At 37.9% G+C, this 19,011-nt stretch overlaps 1 protein-coding gene across 1 annotated transcript in view; it reads right to left on the minus strand.

Moving 5' to 3' along the window:
* The window catches only part of Macrod2 (mono-ADP ribosylhydrolase 2), a 1,899,209-nt gene that overhangs the window by 148,764 nt on the left and 1,731,434 nt on the right, over nt 1–19,011 (minus strand). Inside the window, exon 11 of the mRNA XM_076849439.2 lies at nt 18,458–18,541. Within this exon, the coding sequence (XP_076705554.1) occupies nt 18,458–18,541 (84 nt within the window). The remainder of the gene's footprint in view (nt 1–18,457; nt 18,542–19,011) is intronic.

The following is a 19,011-nucleotide window of genomic DNA, read 5'->3' on the forward strand; positions in this document are numbered from 1 at the left end:
CCAAAGAATTTCTAAGTAAACAGAAGCTCAAATTTCGCCTTTGCCTTGGGCCTGCCACTGAAACCGAAGTCACTCACCAACAGTACTTTTGGCAGTCCTCTGACCCACTGTCAAATAACTTGGAAATACAGAATGACATTTTAAAAAGTGAATAACGAAATTTTTAAAGTCCCATTCGACATTACTTTCCAAAGCACTCTCTTTTAGGCTAAGGGTACTGTTTATTCCTGTAAGTCATACACTCCTTTTCCTCAAGTCTGTTTCCAATGGATTTAACCCAGCTACCACAGTCATGGTGCCCTTCTCTTTTGCTTTGGGTAAATCTCCTGTTCTGGTGTTTCCTTAGTTTTCCCACCACACTGCTTTTCATGTTTTATATCTTTGCTCCATTCACTTTCACTTGTTAATGCTTCTTTTTCCATTTGTTCTGGTTGGGTACGCCTTTTCCATAGCTTCTCTCCATACCTCTACTCTCTGAGGTGGAATTTTTAAGTAGCGTCAATGTCTCTGAAAATTCACTTCACTCTTCCCTAACAATGAAGGAAGAGTAGAATGGGGGAGTGGATAACAAATTATATAATTAGGTATAACCTTATGTCCTCTTCGTTCTTAATTTATGTCTTATGAAACAACATAAGACAAGCATTCAATAATCAAATAATATTTACTAAAAATGGACTATAGTAGAATGTATACCATCCATTTTTTAAATTGATATTTCAGTTGTTTTCCTCTGGAGAGAACCTGCTTTAATCCATTAAACTGAAATATAGCTGGCTGTACCTTCTATTTGTTCCCTGCACACATACACACACACCCCACAGGGTCCTGGAGATCCCATGTGACCCAGGCCCAGGAAGAGCACTGTATGCCTCTGGCCACAGCTCAGGGATAGACAGTTGTCTCGAGTATGGCCAATCAGAGACAGCAAAACTCAAAACAACTAAACTCAATCCTAGATCTGTCATTGAAACTGTTGGGAAAGAAGGTCCTCACTTTTACTGGGGTTGATGAGGTGATATTCTGTGACTACTTTTGCCCCAGAAAGGAAGAGTATCTGAAATAGAGCCAACACACAGGGACACAGAGCACAGAGATGGGGAGAAAGACTCAGTACTGACGTAGATTATTTAATTCTCTGATCCAATTCTCTGATCATAGACTTTCCAGGTCCAGGTTTATTTAAACCAGTTTGAAACGGCTTTTCTATCCTTGGATCTGAGAGTCTTGGCCTACACAAACTGTGTGGTAGGTAGCTTATTGTTCTCACACTTGTTTACACATTAGTAATAACCTGTGAGTGTATAAAAAAAATTACTGATTTAAAAATACTGCCTGGACTGATATGTGCAATCCCATACACTTATCATTTCAGGGCTTCAGCCACACCCAGCTCTGTTGTAACCATTATCAGAATGTACCTATCAAGAGTGTCATTGCGTATGAAGATAATTTCCAAAGAGGGCCTCAAGGACAACCCTGGGATTGCCTTTTACTTGACTTTCCATTTCTTTTGTATCTCTTATCCTTCGAATTTAGTGCTCTTATGCTCTCATCCACCATCAAAACTGTCTCTTAGAGAAAAAGAGCAGTGCTAGGTGTGTGCGTGTGCACACACACACACGTGTGTGTGTATGTGTGTGTGTATTCCTCTGACTTGGCTGCAATACAATCTCCAATTTCCTATTACTTCTCTGATGGCACATATTCAAAACGCAAATTTTCATACACAAAGGAAGAATAATTCTTGAAATAACGCTTGGTGCCATTGAAGACTTAAAGCTCACACTTGATTTAGTAGAGCTGCATAGACAGCAGAGTGTGACTGTCCTCTCAGCAAAAGCAATGGAATTTAGAGTCAGCAGATTTTTCAGAAGAGTGACTTTAAGCAAGAAATACAAATGGTGAGTCTATGATGGTATAACTGAACTTCAACCTTTTACAGAATCAGAGTTTTGGAAGAAGCATCCAGATCATAAAGATTAAGTCCTTTAAAAGGTTGACAGATACCAGAGACTTACTAAGGTCAATTAGCATAGACAGGAATCCAGAGTTCTGTTTTTTTGTTTTGTTTTGTTTTGTTTGTTACCAGGGATTGAATCCAGTGGTGCTTAACCACTGAGCCACATCCTCAGCCCTTTTTAATTTTAGAGACAGGGTCTCACTGAGTTGCTGTAGAACCTCTCTAGGTTGCTGAGGCTGGCTTTGAACTCACAATCCTCTTTCCTCAGCCTCCCAAGCAGCTGGGATTATAGGTGTGTGCCACCACACATGGCTAGGAATTCAGAGTTTTAATCTCCCCAGCTGTACCCAGTCTGGATCTCCTCACTCTTGAATGTTGAACCCCATGATTATGCAAAATAAATATTGACTTCCATACTTACAGCTTCCTATCTCACTTGCTTTCCATTAGTAGTCTCCAGTAGTGTCATCTGAACTTCATTCCACAGGGTTTCAGAAGTTGTTATTTACATATGTATACATGTTGGATGGATACTGGAGCAGATTGTGTTTTCCAAAACTGCTGCATGGGTACATATGTTATCTACATATTTTCCTACTTCTTGTGTTTTTACAATGTGACTTTCCATCAAGAGGTAAGATCTATGTTTTCTCCCCCTTAAACCTGGGAGGATTTATCTACCTCAACCAATAGAATGTGGTCAAAATGACACAAAAGACTTATGAGGCTAAGTCAGTGAAAGATGATGTGGAGTCCAACAAGCTTTTTTTCTTGAAATAAGTACTTGAGAGATCTGAGTCAATGTATAACAAGTCAGACAGCCCTGAGCCTGGTAGATCACATAGAGAGACTACATCAAGCTAATGAGATGTTCGAGAGGCTCTAGTTGTTCCTAGCCTTCAGTTGTTTGAGTCTTCTCAGCCCAGGGTTCAGGCAAGTAAATGAGGGAACCTCCTAATGCCTCTATCTTCTAATATCTGAGCCACCCCAGCAGAAGCCAAAAACAGCAGAGACAAGCTATACTTGCTGAACCTCTCCTAGCTTTGTAGATGTGTGAGCAAAATAAATGTCCTTATTTTAAGCAAACATGTTTGAGGGTGATTTGTTATGCATCCACAGAACTGTACCTGTGACAGACATCTGCTTTTGCCAACTTGTGTGGAGGAAGTATGTAAGAACTGCCAGGGTGACTTGGGTGTTTTTAAAGCTAAGAAAGAGAAACTTCAAACATGCATGTGCTTAAGATATTATGGCTTTATATCTAAACACATATTCATGCAATGACAATGAAAATACAACAAAGGGGGAAAAATAAGAAGGATGCAAAAAACCAAACCACCACCACAAAGGTGCATTTTAAAAGATAAACATTGCTGCTGAATGAGAAGTAAAAGAGCTGCAGAAAGGGAAAGAAAAGTGAGTAAATATAGAATGTGGTTGAAGTGGAACTGTCAGACTTGGAGGCTGAGTGTTTAGGTTTAGATATGAGGTGATCCCCAAAAGCTCATGTGTGAGACATTGCACGAATTTTCAGTAGTGAAAAGGTTAGATTTCAGTAGGGATAACCTAATCAGTGCATTAATCCATTGGTATTGATCGACTGGGTGATAACTATAGGCAGACAGGGGATGGCTGGAGGAAGTAAGTCACTGGGGGTGTGCCTTAGGGGTTTATAGTTTGTTGCTGGTGAGTGGAGGGCTCTCTCTGTGCTTCCTGGTTTATATATCCTGAGCTGCTTTCTCTGCTGTGCCATTCTGCCATGATGTAGTGCCTCATCTTGAGCCCAGAGCTATGGGAGTCAGTTGACTATGGACTAAACCTCTGAAACCGTGAACCAAAATAAACTGTTCTTCCTCTAAGTTGCTCTTGTCAGGTCTTTGGATTATAGCAATGTAAAACCTAAGATACTAGGCCACAGATGGTGATGGTGATAGAGATTTCAACAGAAAAAGACTAACCCAGGTCCCAGCAGGAATTAGGGGTATATTTAAACAAGTGTGAAGAGATTAATGAAGGGATATTTAAAAAGATGTCAACAGAATTCAGGAAACTGAAAAAAGAACAGTGAAGATCCATCGGGCCAGCAATGGAGGAAAGCCATTGCCACATTTTACCCTGAGAAGTGCTTAACCAAAACTTAGTGATAGCTAGAGGTGGAGAGGTTCATCTGCAAGTGTTGTGCTCTTGGGTAGAGGAATACAATTATTGCTGTCTGGCTCAAGGGTCGAGGAGAATAAGTGCCTTAATGCTCCTTCCTCCCAATCTCCTATGATCAGTTCCTACCAGGCTAGCCTATGCCTTCTCAATGTAGGGAGAGGACAAACATTTGTTCTTGACAGGGCAATAAATATCCTACAAAACTTAGTTTATACAATGGTCTGTGCCCTACAAAACACCAAAGCACATGAACGTTTGCAGTCTATTTAGGATATTAAATTTTTTTAGTTGGGGGAGGCAATTAGGGAGAAATGTTTATCAATCCAAAGCTTGAATTTGAGGGGTTTCAGTTAATGTAGTCCCTAGAGGAGAGTTTCCAGGCATAAAGAAAGCTGGAGAATCATCAGGAAGGTCAAAGAGAGGGATTACATGCACAAGCCTTATTAAAAATTTTCCTGACCTCTACCCTTAGATCTGTCTCTATGGAACAGATGGCAATTAAGAAGGCTAATCCAGGGGAGAATCTACCCAGGGGAACAAGCAGGGAGGATAGGACTTTGACACAATGAACCTTGCCAGTGTAGACATGACCTCTGCCTCATGTGCATTTACATATTTACAAAAGTAAAAAAAAAAGATACCAATTCAAAGTCATGTGGGCAGATGTGTAATAACCCTTTGCTGATTTGTTGATTTAGTATTCTATAAAGAACAAATGAAATTTGGTGAGGGACCGAATAAAGAGTTTTAAAAACTCTAAACAACAAACACATTTTGGAGCTCGCTCTCTCATCCTCACATGGTACCACACTGGGCTGCACTCTGAAAGGTCTAACCAGGGTGGGGTAACTCGCTGTCATGGTCACTGCTGTGATGAAAGGTTCACAAAAGAGCATTTAGGCAGTTGGAAGAAGTGATGGAGAAGGCATGATCTTGTGAGCTGTTTTTCCTCATTTAACTATGAAGATCAGCTGACCAGTCTACTTTAGATAATATCTCTCAAATCATTATGCCAGGTCTAGGGCATAATTATAATTCATTGGATAGAACAGGAAATCATGAACTCATAAGGATACAAATAGATAAATGGTAAGTTTAATGAGTAATGAAATATGTTAAATGGTTGTTAACATATCTTCCTATAAGATATTAATTAATTAAAAATAGAGGGAAAAGTTGAGGAGCCTTTCAGATACCACCTTAATCAAATCATCAAAATGAACACTATATTAATGCGACACTAACATCAGGCATACTTCATAGCATGATGTGAAAAACTCAGACAAACCCAAACTGGAAACTTTCTACAATATAACAGACATATGCTCTTCAAAAATGCTAAAGTCCAATTAAGGCAGGTGAACCGTTCTGGACTGGGGGAGAGAAAAGAGACATGACAATAAAATGGAACACTTAGTTTATTCAGGATCTTTCTGTTAAAAACGACATCATTGGAAAAATTGGCAAAACTTAAATGGTGTATGAAAATTAGATGGTAGTAGTGCATCTGTGTTCACGTACTGATTTTGATCTCTTTTATTGTGCTTATGTGTAGGAGGAATGCTTATATTTGTAGAAACTGCTCAGTGAAATATTTGAGAGTGAGGGACTTCAGATTGACAACCTATTCTCAAACAGTTCAGGAAAAAAAAAGTTTTGTTTTTTTTTTTTTTTTACATGCCATGCAAATTTGCTATAAGTTTGAGATTGTTTAAAATAAAACAAATGGCAACAGAAATGGTGCTTCAAATATGCATTGCAGGTAGTTAATATGCAGCTTTCTGATTTGGTAGAGGACAGGAAGCTGCATTTTCAACATTCATCATGGGGGCTGCTTTAGACTGAAGGAATGAGAAGGTCCCCTAAGAGCAGCAGTTTGCAGCTGCTTACCAAGCATTCAGCAGAACCACCCCACTTTCACTACACATTTTAGAACCAGCTTTCCATCCCTCTGCCTCTTCCTCCTAAACCATGTGTCTACTTTCCTCCTGCCAGCAGTAACCACTGTTAAAGGCCAGCAGGGAGTTCTCAGGATAGAGAATTGAGAAATGATTCAAGTAGATCTGCTAACATCATTGCCCAGGGAGAATACAGTACCCTGGTTTTCTGTGTATCATTCCTCTAGTTGGGTGATCCCTGGAGGTGAAATCATTTCCTAAGACTGTCTCTGATGGCTCCAGATGACAAGAGTTAGGAGAGAATGGGTGCACTTCAGCTAGGCATTAGACAGTGTGGCGTGCATCCAGGTAATTCCTGTGTAGGTGGACAGTTTTAAGGCTCTCTCTGGTATAGTAGGAAAGCACAACTTGGTTACACTAGAAAATTGAAATTTTGAAATATAACAGCAAAATCCTAATGTGGAAATCCAATGCTGTTCAAAAAGCAATTCTTCTCCTTAAAGACAAAGCAAAACAAACCCTTTCTCTGTAGAAAAATTAGTATTCGATATTATAAACCCTCACACGTCCTACTGGTATGGTGCCAGCATTGGGTGGGGGGATCACTCTAATGTTTAAACTCTATAAACCCAAGGAATGAGTTTTCCATAAAACAAAAGTGAATGCATATGAATGATTTATTTTTATCCTTAGTTTTAGAAATCAAAATAGACAAAGGTTAAACACATGTAGTCTGAATTTATTTGTAAGATTTAAAGGAAAATACTATATAAATTATTATGAAGAGAAACACTGTATATCCCTGATAAAATTACCTTTTCCTTTGTTTATTTTTTTAAATAGCTAACTCACTATCATCTTTCATCAGACCTCTAGATAATTTTGGAAGAGTTTTAAAAGAAAGTTCTCATACATATGAATGCAGAGGGATACCCTAGATATTCTCAAAGGTTCACTTGGCCATTAAAAGCATGATTCAGAGTTTTAAAATTAAAGAGGTAAATATTTACTGAGCATGAAGAAAAGATCTCATGAAGAACTAATTCTCATTGATAGGGTTCTATACAACTATAGAATGTGATATGCAAAAGGGACCTCAGACATTATGTGAAGGATTGAAATATACATTTAAGAGATAGAAATATAATCCAGGTGTCCTGATTCCTAGTTCAGGACTCTTTTTAAGCTTGCCTCTCTTCTCCCTCTCTTCTTTCCTCCTTTCTTTCTTTCTGAGCTTGACAATCATAAATGAAAGCAATTTTATGACCATCCCTTAAATGGAAAGGTGCTGACTGGAACAGTGATAAACACCTTTCATGGAGAGCAGGCCATCTGGGAATCCATAGTATCTAAGTCATCCAAAATAATCATCTTTGTACTTAGTTATTTTCTTTGTTAATATTTTTGTACTTTCACTCTTTTTGTTGTTATTTATGAGAATTTTCTGCATGTCTAAAATTTTTACTTTTGCTTCTTTGGAAATTTAGGCTCAGGGTGGGCTTTTGTGATCTGCCCTAGGGTGGGGTGAGCAGGAAGTACATGAATAGTAATGATGGAGGATAAGAATGCGGAAGAATTCTTTTTCCTCCATAGGTTAAATTAAGTATAAACAGGGTGTAATTTCTATTCTAGATTCAGCAATTGTGGAGAAGATGAAAAGGCTAATACTTGTCTCCTTGCTGCATCCAATATGTCAGTGAATTTGACTTTCCCTTTAAAATATGTTCAGAATTAGACCAATTCTCACTCTTTTACTGCAACCAGGGGTCAAACCCCCAGTATCTCTGGCTCTAATAAAATGCCTTCCCATTTCTTTCCTTAGTCTACTCTCAACACAACAACCAGAAATTTCCTTTTGAAATGTAAGTTAGAGCATATCCCTTTGATTCAAGTATTCTATTCCCATTTCACTGAGGGAAAAAGCCAAAGTCCTTACAGCAGCCCATAATACCCCAAATGCTGATTCTCAAAATAGACATCCCAGCCGACAACATCATCATTACCAGGAGGTTCATTAGAAATGCAAATTCTTGGACCTCTCAAACTTACTGAGTCAGAGACTTTGGGAATGGAATTAATGCATCTTCAGGTGACCCTGATGCACATTCACATGTGGGACCCACTCTTCTGTGGGACCCAACTGCAGTGACCGTCTCCAGTCATTCTCTCCCTTGCTCAGACTGTTGCTGTTGCACTAAAATTTTTCTTCTTATGTCTCTCATTTAGACTTTAATTTCCTCTACTGCAATAATTTTTTTCTCCAGAGAGCTTCTTGCTTGCTTACATTTTATGTTCTTTGGGTCTCTTCTCATATACCAACTCAATATTCAGTGAGTTCTGACATATTTAAAACCCTGGCCTGTCTCCTAATTCTCCCTCGCCTTTTAGTCCCACAAACTCATATACACCTGGTTCTATGGATTGGATACCAGGTGTCCCCACAAAGCTCCTGTGTTAATGCAGGAATGGTCTGAGGTGAAATCTTTGGATTGTTAGCAGTTGTAACCTAATCAGTCCATTCTAGTTGTAATGGGCTGGGTGGTAGCTATTGGCAGGTGTGGCATGGCTAGAGGAGGTAGGTCATGTCCTGGAAGGGTTCATTTTTCCCATAGTCCCTTCCCACCTTTTTTTTTCTATCTGCTCCCTAGCTGCCAAAAGTGGAGCAGCACTCTTCCAACCCACCTTTCCATCTGATGTTCTGCCTTACCTTGGGCCCGGAACAGTGAACTAAACCTCTGAAACCAAGAGCCAAATAAACTTTTCCTCCTCTAAGTTTTGTTGGGCATTTTGGTCAAAGTGATGAAAAGCCTACTAAATACCTACGTAGTGTTTATCTCTTGCTTAATTTTCCTCCCATGGCACTTGGCTTGGGGGTCACTCATGAAGTTGCAGTAAAGATGTCGGACAGGTCTATGGTCATTTGAAGGTTTGTCTAGGACTGGAAGATCTGACTCCAGGCTGGCTCACTGAAATGACTTACAAACTGATGTTGGTTGTTAATAGGAGGGCTTAGTTGCTTGCCATGTGGATCTCTCTATAGGGCTACTAAAGGGTCCTCAGACATCCTCACCCCAAAGCTTATAATTGAAGAGAGAACACAGCAGTGGCCACACTGTCTTTTATGACCTAGAATGTCATACATTAGCATGGAATTGTCTGACCTAAAACCATCAAGATAGCTATCCTCAAATTCTCGATGAATGGAAATTCTGAGATAATAAATGTTTATTATTGTTTTAAGCTTCTAAGTTTTATGATATATTATCAGGCAGCAACAGAAAAATAATGCAACATTTGACTTGCGTATTTTTATGAATCAGTTAACACCCTCATATACATACTCTAACATATAAACCCCAGGAAAGCATATGGGCATTTGTGTGTGTGTGTGTGTGTGTGTGTGTGTGTGTGTCTGCATGTTTGTGTTTCTTCAGTGCTTACAACAATGTATCTATTGTAAAATAGAATAGTCCTCTTTTATTCATGGGACATCTGATCCAAGACCCCCAGTGGATGTCTGAAACTTTGGATATCAGAGAAAAAAAAAAAATATATATATATATATATATATACATATATATATATATATATATATGTATATATATATATATATAATCTTTTTCCCTTTTTCCACTACCAGATAGGTTCAGCCCTCTCATTTTGGAAAATTCCATATATTTCATAACATAGGTTTGTACCTATGGTAAGGCATAATACATAAGTTAGGCAGAGTAAGAGATTAACAATAATACTAGCAATAAGAGTAATTATAATGATATGCTGTGGTAAAAGTTACTTAAAACTTATGAATTACTTATTTATGAAATTTTCCATTGAATATTTTTAACCATGGTTAGCCACTAATTGAAACCTAGGAAAGTAAAATTGCAGATAAAGGGAATTACAATAGTATTTAACAAAACTATTTGGAAGACTGCCTGGAGAAATGGGTGGTGACGAGCTTCGTGATGTGGGTAGAGGAAGGACGCTGTGGGGTACCTCTGCAGCACCATCACTTGCACAATACCAGTGGGTCCCCTTCACATCATGTTCCAGGTGAATGGAGACTTGGGAGCACAGCTCCACACAAAAATCATTTTGATTTTGAAGATACACTGGAAGGGCTTTAGGGTACCTCTTTTATGGTTCCATCAGTCACATTTTGGGAAATGCTCAGGCAGAGGAATAAGACTGTAGGGACTAAGCCTATAGTCTTTAAAGCCCATTCTCAGAATATAGGTGTGATCCTTGCCCTTAGTATCTTACAGAAGTAGATCTGAAGGGACCATGGGAGCCAGACAATGAATGTCTTAGTGGCAAAATCTGACTTGATAGCCAATAATACCTTCCTCGCTCATTCCCCTGCCTAAGCTGGAGCCCTACAGAACATTTTAGAGGTAGTTAGTACAGGTTGAGGAAAGATTGAGGTGCGTAGTTGTGTAAATGTTGGGGATAGAGTAGTTTCTTCTGAAGCTGAACTCAAAAGATAAGGAGAACAGAGTTCAGGAAGGAGAGGCTAGACTGGGAGAAAGTCCACTTGGGGCAGGAATTAATGCAGTTGGTGGGGGAAACTCTGCGAAGGGAGGTGGGCAGAGTGTTCTGAGTAAACCAAAAGGAAAAAAAAAGAGAAAAAAGAAAAATATTACGCGAAGTCAATGTACTTTGAATCTTATCTCTACTTCCAAAATATTTCATTCATATTAACAGGAATTTTAATCATTGATATACAAAATGAATGAGATTTTGCGAAAAGAAAGTTTTCCTGTTTCAGAGTCAATATACTTTGATCTGCTGGCTCTTCTCGTCTGCTAATGTGACAGGTGGTTTCTTTATAGCATCTTCAAAAAAAAAATCTCCCTACTGTCCCACACAGTAGGGTTTTTTCCCTACTATTTAGTGTATGAGAAAATGAGTCCTGGGCTAGGAAAAAACTTCCCAAGTAGGAAGCAGAATGTGGACAATCAAGGCTTCTCTCTGCCAACACTCACTCTTGCTGAACTTTTTATGGACAGAGGGATACATGAATGTTAGCTTCTAAACTAGGACACCTCCAAGAGGGAAATGGAGCATTGCTAATAAGTGACAATGACAACAGGCATAAACTGGAATGGTTCCTGTTCAAACTGGACCCGTGGTTACTTTGCCCAGGTAGGTTTAACTCTTCTTGCTATGGAAAATGCCAAAAAGTCACGTTCTCTAAGTTCCATTTGAAGTCCTAGAGCTGATTCTGCAGTGTTTAATGAGTAAATGAAATAGGTTGTTGGGTCCTTCTACTAATTTGTGACAGAGGCTAGCTCAGAATGGCTCTGCATCAAGCAGAATAAAAAGAGTATAATTAAAGCAAGATGGTGGCATAGGCGTTTATTGAATTCTGATTCTCGCCACAGAAATTTACATTTTGCTTGGTATTTTGAGATCTAGAGGATAAAACAAAGCTTTTCTTTATGAGAGAGCTGCTTTTCCTCATTCCTGCTCTTTTTTTTCTTTAAAAGCTGGTCAATCACTAAGCTCGTCTGAGTGATGGCAAAGTCAGAATTATGACTGCCTGATTTTACCCTTCACTGCACTTGTCAAAAAAATTAAATTAAAGATCATGCTTATGAATATAATGCATGAACTGCTGCATGGCATTCTGAAAGATAGAATGTCCCTTCTGTCCAGTCACTCACAAAACAGCCTGTCACATGATACTTCAATATGCAGAGAAAATAATAGGGTAGAGAAAAAATCCTGCTTCTCAGGAAATACGAGGGACATTCCACAAATGGTTCATGTATTCAAAAAAATTTACTTTAATAAAAAATTAATAATAATTCTAATACTAACATTAAAAGATTTACCCTAGCTTAGTGATTTATAGTTCCCAAAATATTCCACATATAATTTCATCTGACAAAAGGGATCATCAATATTTTAAAGCATAGTATCAAGCTTCTTGATTTAGCATTGCAAGGTGTGGTTTCCTGAAGACTGAGCATCCCATGCATGCTTCTTGAATATGCTATGCAAAGGTAATTGTAGAGCAAGAGTCAAAATGCTAGTGCTTTCTGTAAAAGTATGATGGAAATGCAACATTCATTACCAAAAGCCACTGAAAACAGTGGAGATGTATGTATGGAGAAAATTGTTATTCTAAACATGCCACTAAACTTAGCAGCATAAAGTCTGACTAGTTTTTAATTGAAATATGTTTTTGCTTTAAAATATATAAGTCTGTGTGTATATCTATATCTATATCTATATATATGTATATATACACACACATATATACATATATATACACACACATATATACATACACACACACACACACACACACACACACACATATATATATATAAAGTATGTGTGTATATTTATTTGTAGACCTGTACTATCTATATCTCTCTTTATATATTTATATAACTGAATATTGAATACATGGCTGAGCTGGTGCTTATGTAAGGGAAATCTCTAGAAACCAAAATTCTAAAAGAGTCTGAAATAAGAATTGTAAACAATGATAGAAGATAGTGTTCACTTTTAGGCATCTGCCAATCCCAGATGTCTACATTTAAGAACAGAGGCCATCAAACTTGAGCATGCATCTGAATCACCTGGAGAGCTATTACTAATATAGATTACTGGACTGCACCTGAGGTTTCTGATCCAGTTTGGGATGAATCCTAGATATTTCTAACAAATAATACAGATGCTGATACTACAGATTCAAGGATACTTTTTGAGAACCACTAGATAGAGTTGGAGTGAGCCATATATATATGATATCTAGAGGGGCCAGACCTGGGGTTATGAATACAGAGGGAATTTTCCTATGTCAACTTTAGAATTTGTTACAGAAGGATAAAAGGAAGAAAAACATCTCTATTAAGATTTCCCAGTTTTACATATATACTAAAATGGGTTTAAGAACCATTACAAAACAAAACAAAAACTCTAAGACAAATATGTATTGAAAGTATCTCTGAATTGGTAGTATCTTTAGGCATTTCAGAAAAATCAATGTAAATAAATGAGCTCTGAAACCAACTTCAAAATGTCTTCACAGATAAAAAGTCTAAGTAAAATGACAGTTGAACAGACAATATACAAAAGGAACAACCATAAGTTTGACTTTACCATATTATTTTTAAAAATATAGATTATTTTAAAAAATACTCATATGTTAATTAAGTAAAAGAATGGCCATGTATATTTGAAAAGGAACCAAATAAAATTTATAAACGAAGGAAGATGATAATAATGGAAGTTAAAAATTCAGTGAAGAGTTAAACATTGGATTAAATAGAGTGGAACAGAAAATTAGCAAATAAAATGAGAAATTTAAAACAAAATCATGAGAAATAAAAATGAGAAGAGAGACAGAATGCAATGTGAGCTAAAGAGAGAGAATAGAAAGCTGTAGAGAAGCAATATTTAGTGAACTAACAAAACTAACAAAAAGACACTCATTTCCAGATCCAGGAAGCACAGACAATACTAAGAATATAAATAAAAATAAATTCATACCACCTCATCATAGTGAAACCATGGAATACAAAAGATAGAGAAAATTGTAGAAAAACAGCCAGAAGGGAAAGATAACTACAATGAAGCCACAATGAAACTGAGAGAGAACTTCTCAGCAACTACAGAATTTGTAAGAGTATGGGAAAATATCTTCCAAATGTTGCAAGAAAATTATCTTCCACTTTGAATTTTTACCTAGACATGCTCCTGTAGAATGAAAATTAAAAATGAAAAATAACAACATTTTCAAGCAAATAAAGCCTGAGAGATTTTTATTAAAGGAACTCCTAGATTTAATTCTGAATCATGGAGCTATATGAAAATCATATTTTATTAAAGGTGCCAAGTTTTCTATAATGACATTCATTTATCTTTTATTTGTTATTTTTAGATATACATGAAAGTAGAGTGTATTTTGACATATTATACCTACACGGAGTATAATTTATTCTAATTAGGATCTCATTTTTTGGTTGTACATGAGGTGGAGTTTCACTGTGGTGTTTTCAAATATGAACAGAGGAAAGTTATGTCAGATTCATTCACTGTCTTTCCTATTCCCTTCCCCCACACCTTTCTTCATTCTCCTTTGTCTAATCCACTGAACTTTTTTTTTTCCCTTTGGTATCAGGGATTGAACTCAGGGGCACTCAACCACTGAGCCACATCCGAGCCCTATTTTGTATTTTATTTAGAGACAGGATTGCACTGAGTTGCTTAGTGCTGGCTTTAAACTCACCATCCTCCTGTCTCAGCCTCCCGAGCTGCTGGGATTATAGGTGTGGGCCACCATGCCTGGTTTGTCCACTGAACTTCTACCCGCCCCTCACTATTGTGTGTTAGCATCTGCATATCAGAGAGAACATTTGACCTTTTGTCTTGGGGGATTGACTTATTTCACTTAGCCTGATAGTCTCCAGATCTATCCATTTACCAGCAAAAGTCATCAAGTCATTCTTTTATATGGCTAAGTAATATTTGACATTCTTTTAATTCTTTAAGAATAAAGAAATTGGTTTAAATTGTTGAGAATTGGAAGTAATACAACTATCATTAATCAGATTTTTTTTCAAATAATTCTGTTTATGACTTGTTGGGTTCTCAGAATTAACACTTGAATCAGATGCCAAACAAGCAATCTGTGGTATAAAATTACTAATAATTTTATTATTAATATTGTATAATGGCATGTTAAATCAAAGTGCACTGTGGTCCACAAGATTTCAGTCAAAATAATAAAAAGAAAACTCTATATAAAAGTCCACAGTATAAAAAATAGATTTAGAATTGTTATATTTGCAGTATTGATGTTCAATAGTGTAAAAAATATTTTCTGAAGCAATAATCCTTCAATTACAGCTATAATGTTGGCAATATTTCATCCTTCAAAAAATTTGTTCTAATTTCCAGAAAGGAGAAAGGGAAGAAGATTGCAAAGGCTGTGTTATTTCTTTAAGAGAGAGAGAGAGAGAGAGAGAGAGAGAGAGAGAGAGAGAGATATTGCTACATTAATACGGAATGTACTTGGGTATGTTAAAGAGCCATTTGCAGCTTGTACTTTTACAAAATTCTGTAGAATGAGAAAATTTGACCATATGGTCTCCAAATTCTACTTCTGGGTCTAAATGTAGCTATCGTGATTATACATGCTAGGGAATCTAGGTGAGTTTATTTCTATGATCCTTTCTGAGAATGTGTGTTTCAAGGTAAACTGAGGCAATCAGTAGTCTCTGTGAGGGTGGAAGCAGGGGAGGGGATTCCAAGGGAAGAGAGAAGGAAGATGGGAAAAAGTGGTGGTGTGTTAAATGGAGGGATCTAAAGAGAAGGAGGGAGGGAGAGGGAGAGGGAGAGGGAGAGGGAAAGAAAGTGGGAGAGGGAGAGGAAGTGGGAGAGGGAGAGGGAGAATGAGAGGGACAGGAAGTGGGAGAGGGAGAGGGAGAGGGAGGGGGAGAGAACACAAGAGAGCACAAGCACCATGCTAGAAACAACCAATAACTATAAAATGGGAGGAAGATCTAGAAAGAAGGGTCATGATCCACATTAAAATGTGCCTCTCCACCCAGGGATACACTATTCCATTTGCATACTAAGTGGGAAAGAATGATTGTGGCTCTGTATTATGACAGGAAATGAAAGATATGCAACAGTATAATGTGTGAATTCAGGCACATAGGTTATTTTGTCAAAATAGAAACACTGATAGATAAAAAGCACCGAATCATGGAATCATCTGCCACTGCCTGTCACATCATGCTTTTCCTCCTTCCTTCCCCAGTGATTTCTACTTTTATTTTTTTTAATTTGGCTTTGAAGCTGTTTTAGGAACAAAAGCACAATTCCCGTGTTTTTGGAGAATGACTAACGTTTACATTTCACCACAATGTGACAGTCAGAGTGTGCCTGGAAACAACCCACAGTTATCACGTGTTCATCTCAGACTTAATGACTCAGAGAGGATTCCAAGATCACATATTTGGTGGAAGGGAAGCTGTATCACTGAGTCATATTAGGATTAGCCGATGATGTTCCTCAACAAAGCCATTTATTTATGAAGTGAAACAAGCTTTCACACATTTTTGCAAGGAGCAACTTGGACGAATCCCTTCTTAATTAAAGGCATGGCAACTGCTACCTTTTGTTACACACTTTTTGGGACTCAGTAACAACAACACACTCAAGCTCTGGAAAACAATCTTCCACATAGACAGAACATGCTCTGGATGAGAAATATTCAGTGAGTTCTTCTCTAAAGAAAAAGCAAATTGCTTTGCTCCTAACTCAATTCCTAAGCATGATCTTCAGAGACTGTCCACTGAATGACCTAATTTCAGTGAGACTGACACCCTGGCTCTTCTCCCCATCAGTTACTAACAAAGCTTATCATCTGGGGTCAGGCAGAGTTTCTGGCCTTCTCCATGGTACTAAGTGCTTTTTTTTTTTTTTTTTTTTTTAACTAAATGTTTCTAAACATTTAAGCACATTTCATTGACCTGATTATGAGACTACTAAGAATATTAACCAGTAACAGAATGCCAGACCTCTATGCTGGGCATTTTGTGCATATTATTTCCATTCTCTACCATTAAGTAGGGAATGTTCATCCCTTGCTATTTTTGCATGAAAGGGAGAGAACATCCACTGCTATGTCTTTATGTCCTTCTTCACCTCTCCTCACTTCTAGTGAGCTCAGAAGGAACAGCCTCATCTTTTCTCTCTCAGTCCCACCTGCCTGCAGGGAAGGGATGTCCTGATTTGTTTTTTGTATAATGAGCTCACCAGGGCAGACTCTGTCCAGTCAGCTGAGGACACCTACACACACTTGCTCATGAAAAAAATAAAAGGTAAGACCTCTCTGGCAAGGAAGCCTATATGGAGCAGGGTGATCAGAGGCTCCAGTTTAACTGCATTAGGAATAAAGCTAATATCTTGATTTTCACTTTTCTTAAAGCTTTGCCTTCTCAGTTGGTTCTGACCCAGAGGAGGGTGAGAGCGGTGTCATCACGGATCACCCAGACCCACAACACTATCCAGGATGCTGTATAGTGATGGTGTGTGCTGCTCAAAATCTCTGTTCAAGCAACAACCTGCTGCTGGGAGAGAAATAGCTGACATCATCTGGCAGCCACACTTTAGGGATCCATTGCAGTACTGGGTTCATGCCAAGGCCATTTTCCCCCTGTGCAGCTTGCAACCAGTGACTGAGCATGGGACAGTGGGATATTAGAGCCCAGTCATTCCTGCTTAATAGGAGACTCCTCTAAGGATCAGTCCTTGTGCTGGGCCTCCCCAGACTTACTCAGATGGCACTGCTGACTGAGGATATTCCTAATTCACCTGTCTTCCTACTTTCTCTCCTTTTCCTTCTCCTGCTCCCTCCCTTATTCCTCTGCCTTTATTCTTCACAGGTATAATCCCCAATAAATATTTACACTTTTGCTTTCATCTTAGCATCTTCTTCCCTCAAGGGCAGAATTGACTCTATCAGCATTACTATACTCTTCATTTCACCAAAGAAATGGGGCTCCAGGCAAGAAAGTAGAAGACATAGGTATGTTCCTTTTTAGAAGTTTATGAATATGCTTAGGTTTGATCTTCACTTGAAAAAAAATACCCTGTTCACATTTTTTAAAAGAACATTTGAATGACTTGGATGCTGTACCAGTGCTGTAAAGGGGAGCATCATTTCTTCACAAAACTGAGAAAAATTGGACCTGCCTATTCAAGTGCAAAAATATAAAGATACATTGGCTTCTACAAAATAAAAGAGAACATTAAAGACAAAACATTTTCAGCATTCACAGCTGAGGTTTGATTCTGGAAAGACTGAGTATTATTCATGAGATAAACAAATTATGCCAATAAGCCAACTGCTACAGCACAGTTCTTCCTGTGTCAATCTTGACCTTCACCTTTATAGAGTTTCAGAACATGTAACTTGTGAGCACTTCATAATACTGAGAAAATGAAGTTTTAAAATTTGGTTTTTATGCCGGGTATGGTGGCATATGCCTATAATCTCAGTGGCTTGGAAGGCTGAGGCCAGGAGGATTGCAAGTTGAAGGCCAGCCTCAGCAATTTAGCAAGGCTCTAAGCAACTCAGTGAGATCCTGTCTCAAAATAAAAACCAAAAAGGGCTGGGGGTTGTAGTTCACCAGTAAAGTGCCCCTGGGTTAAAATCTTCAGTACAAAACAAAATAAAAACAAACAAACCCCCCAAAACATAAAATTTGATTTTTACCTTAACAAAAACATCCAAATCTGATTTTTCCATCCTTACATGCAAAGATAATAAATATATAAGGAAAGAACAATAGAATTGCTCTGTAATTTTTTGAACCCTTAAGAATATCTGAACTACACAAAATTTAAAATTAAATAGAAGTTTATTTTCATGGTATAATTTTCTAAAGGAAGGAAGAACAGGACTTACCTTCACTAGAGTCTTTTGAACCTTCTGGCTTCTTTGCTTTGCTCTTCTTGTGGGGCGGAGAGAGACCTTTTGGCTCTACCCCCTCTGGAAGTACAAAGATTTCATACATTCTTATTTAAATATTTACCAGTAGGGTTCAAAATTGTGTTGAAGTTTAAAGATGTTTTCTTTTTAGTAAACCCACACACACTGAATCTTAATTGCAGATTCATCTGTCATCACAGCTGAGCTAAATTTTGGCAAGGACTCGTGATTCTCCAACCTACGTAGACTTAAACTTTAAGGTTTTTAGCTAAAACAATTTTTTTCTTTTGTAGACACCATTAATGACTCACACACGTGTTAAACTACAGACAAGTGCTTTGTTCAATTTATTTATTTTTTTCTATAAGGGAGCCTTAAATCATATATATTGTTTTTCTCCAAGAGAATAAAACTTCATGGATTGACAGTGGTCATTGACCATTTCATCGAAGTCCTCAAAGTAGGGCTAGATGAAGTGCAATGTCATCTCGTGTTTGAGGGGTGAGGTGGGGCCAGAAACTCTATTGCTT

This window comes from Callospermophilus lateralis, chromosome 3 (genome assembly GCF_048772815.1).
Source record: "Callospermophilus lateralis isolate mCalLat2 chromosome 3, mCalLat2.hap1, whole genome shotgun sequence".
Taxonomy (NCBI): Eukaryota; Metazoa; Chordata; class Mammalia; order Rodentia; family Sciuridae; genus Callospermophilus; species Callospermophilus lateralis.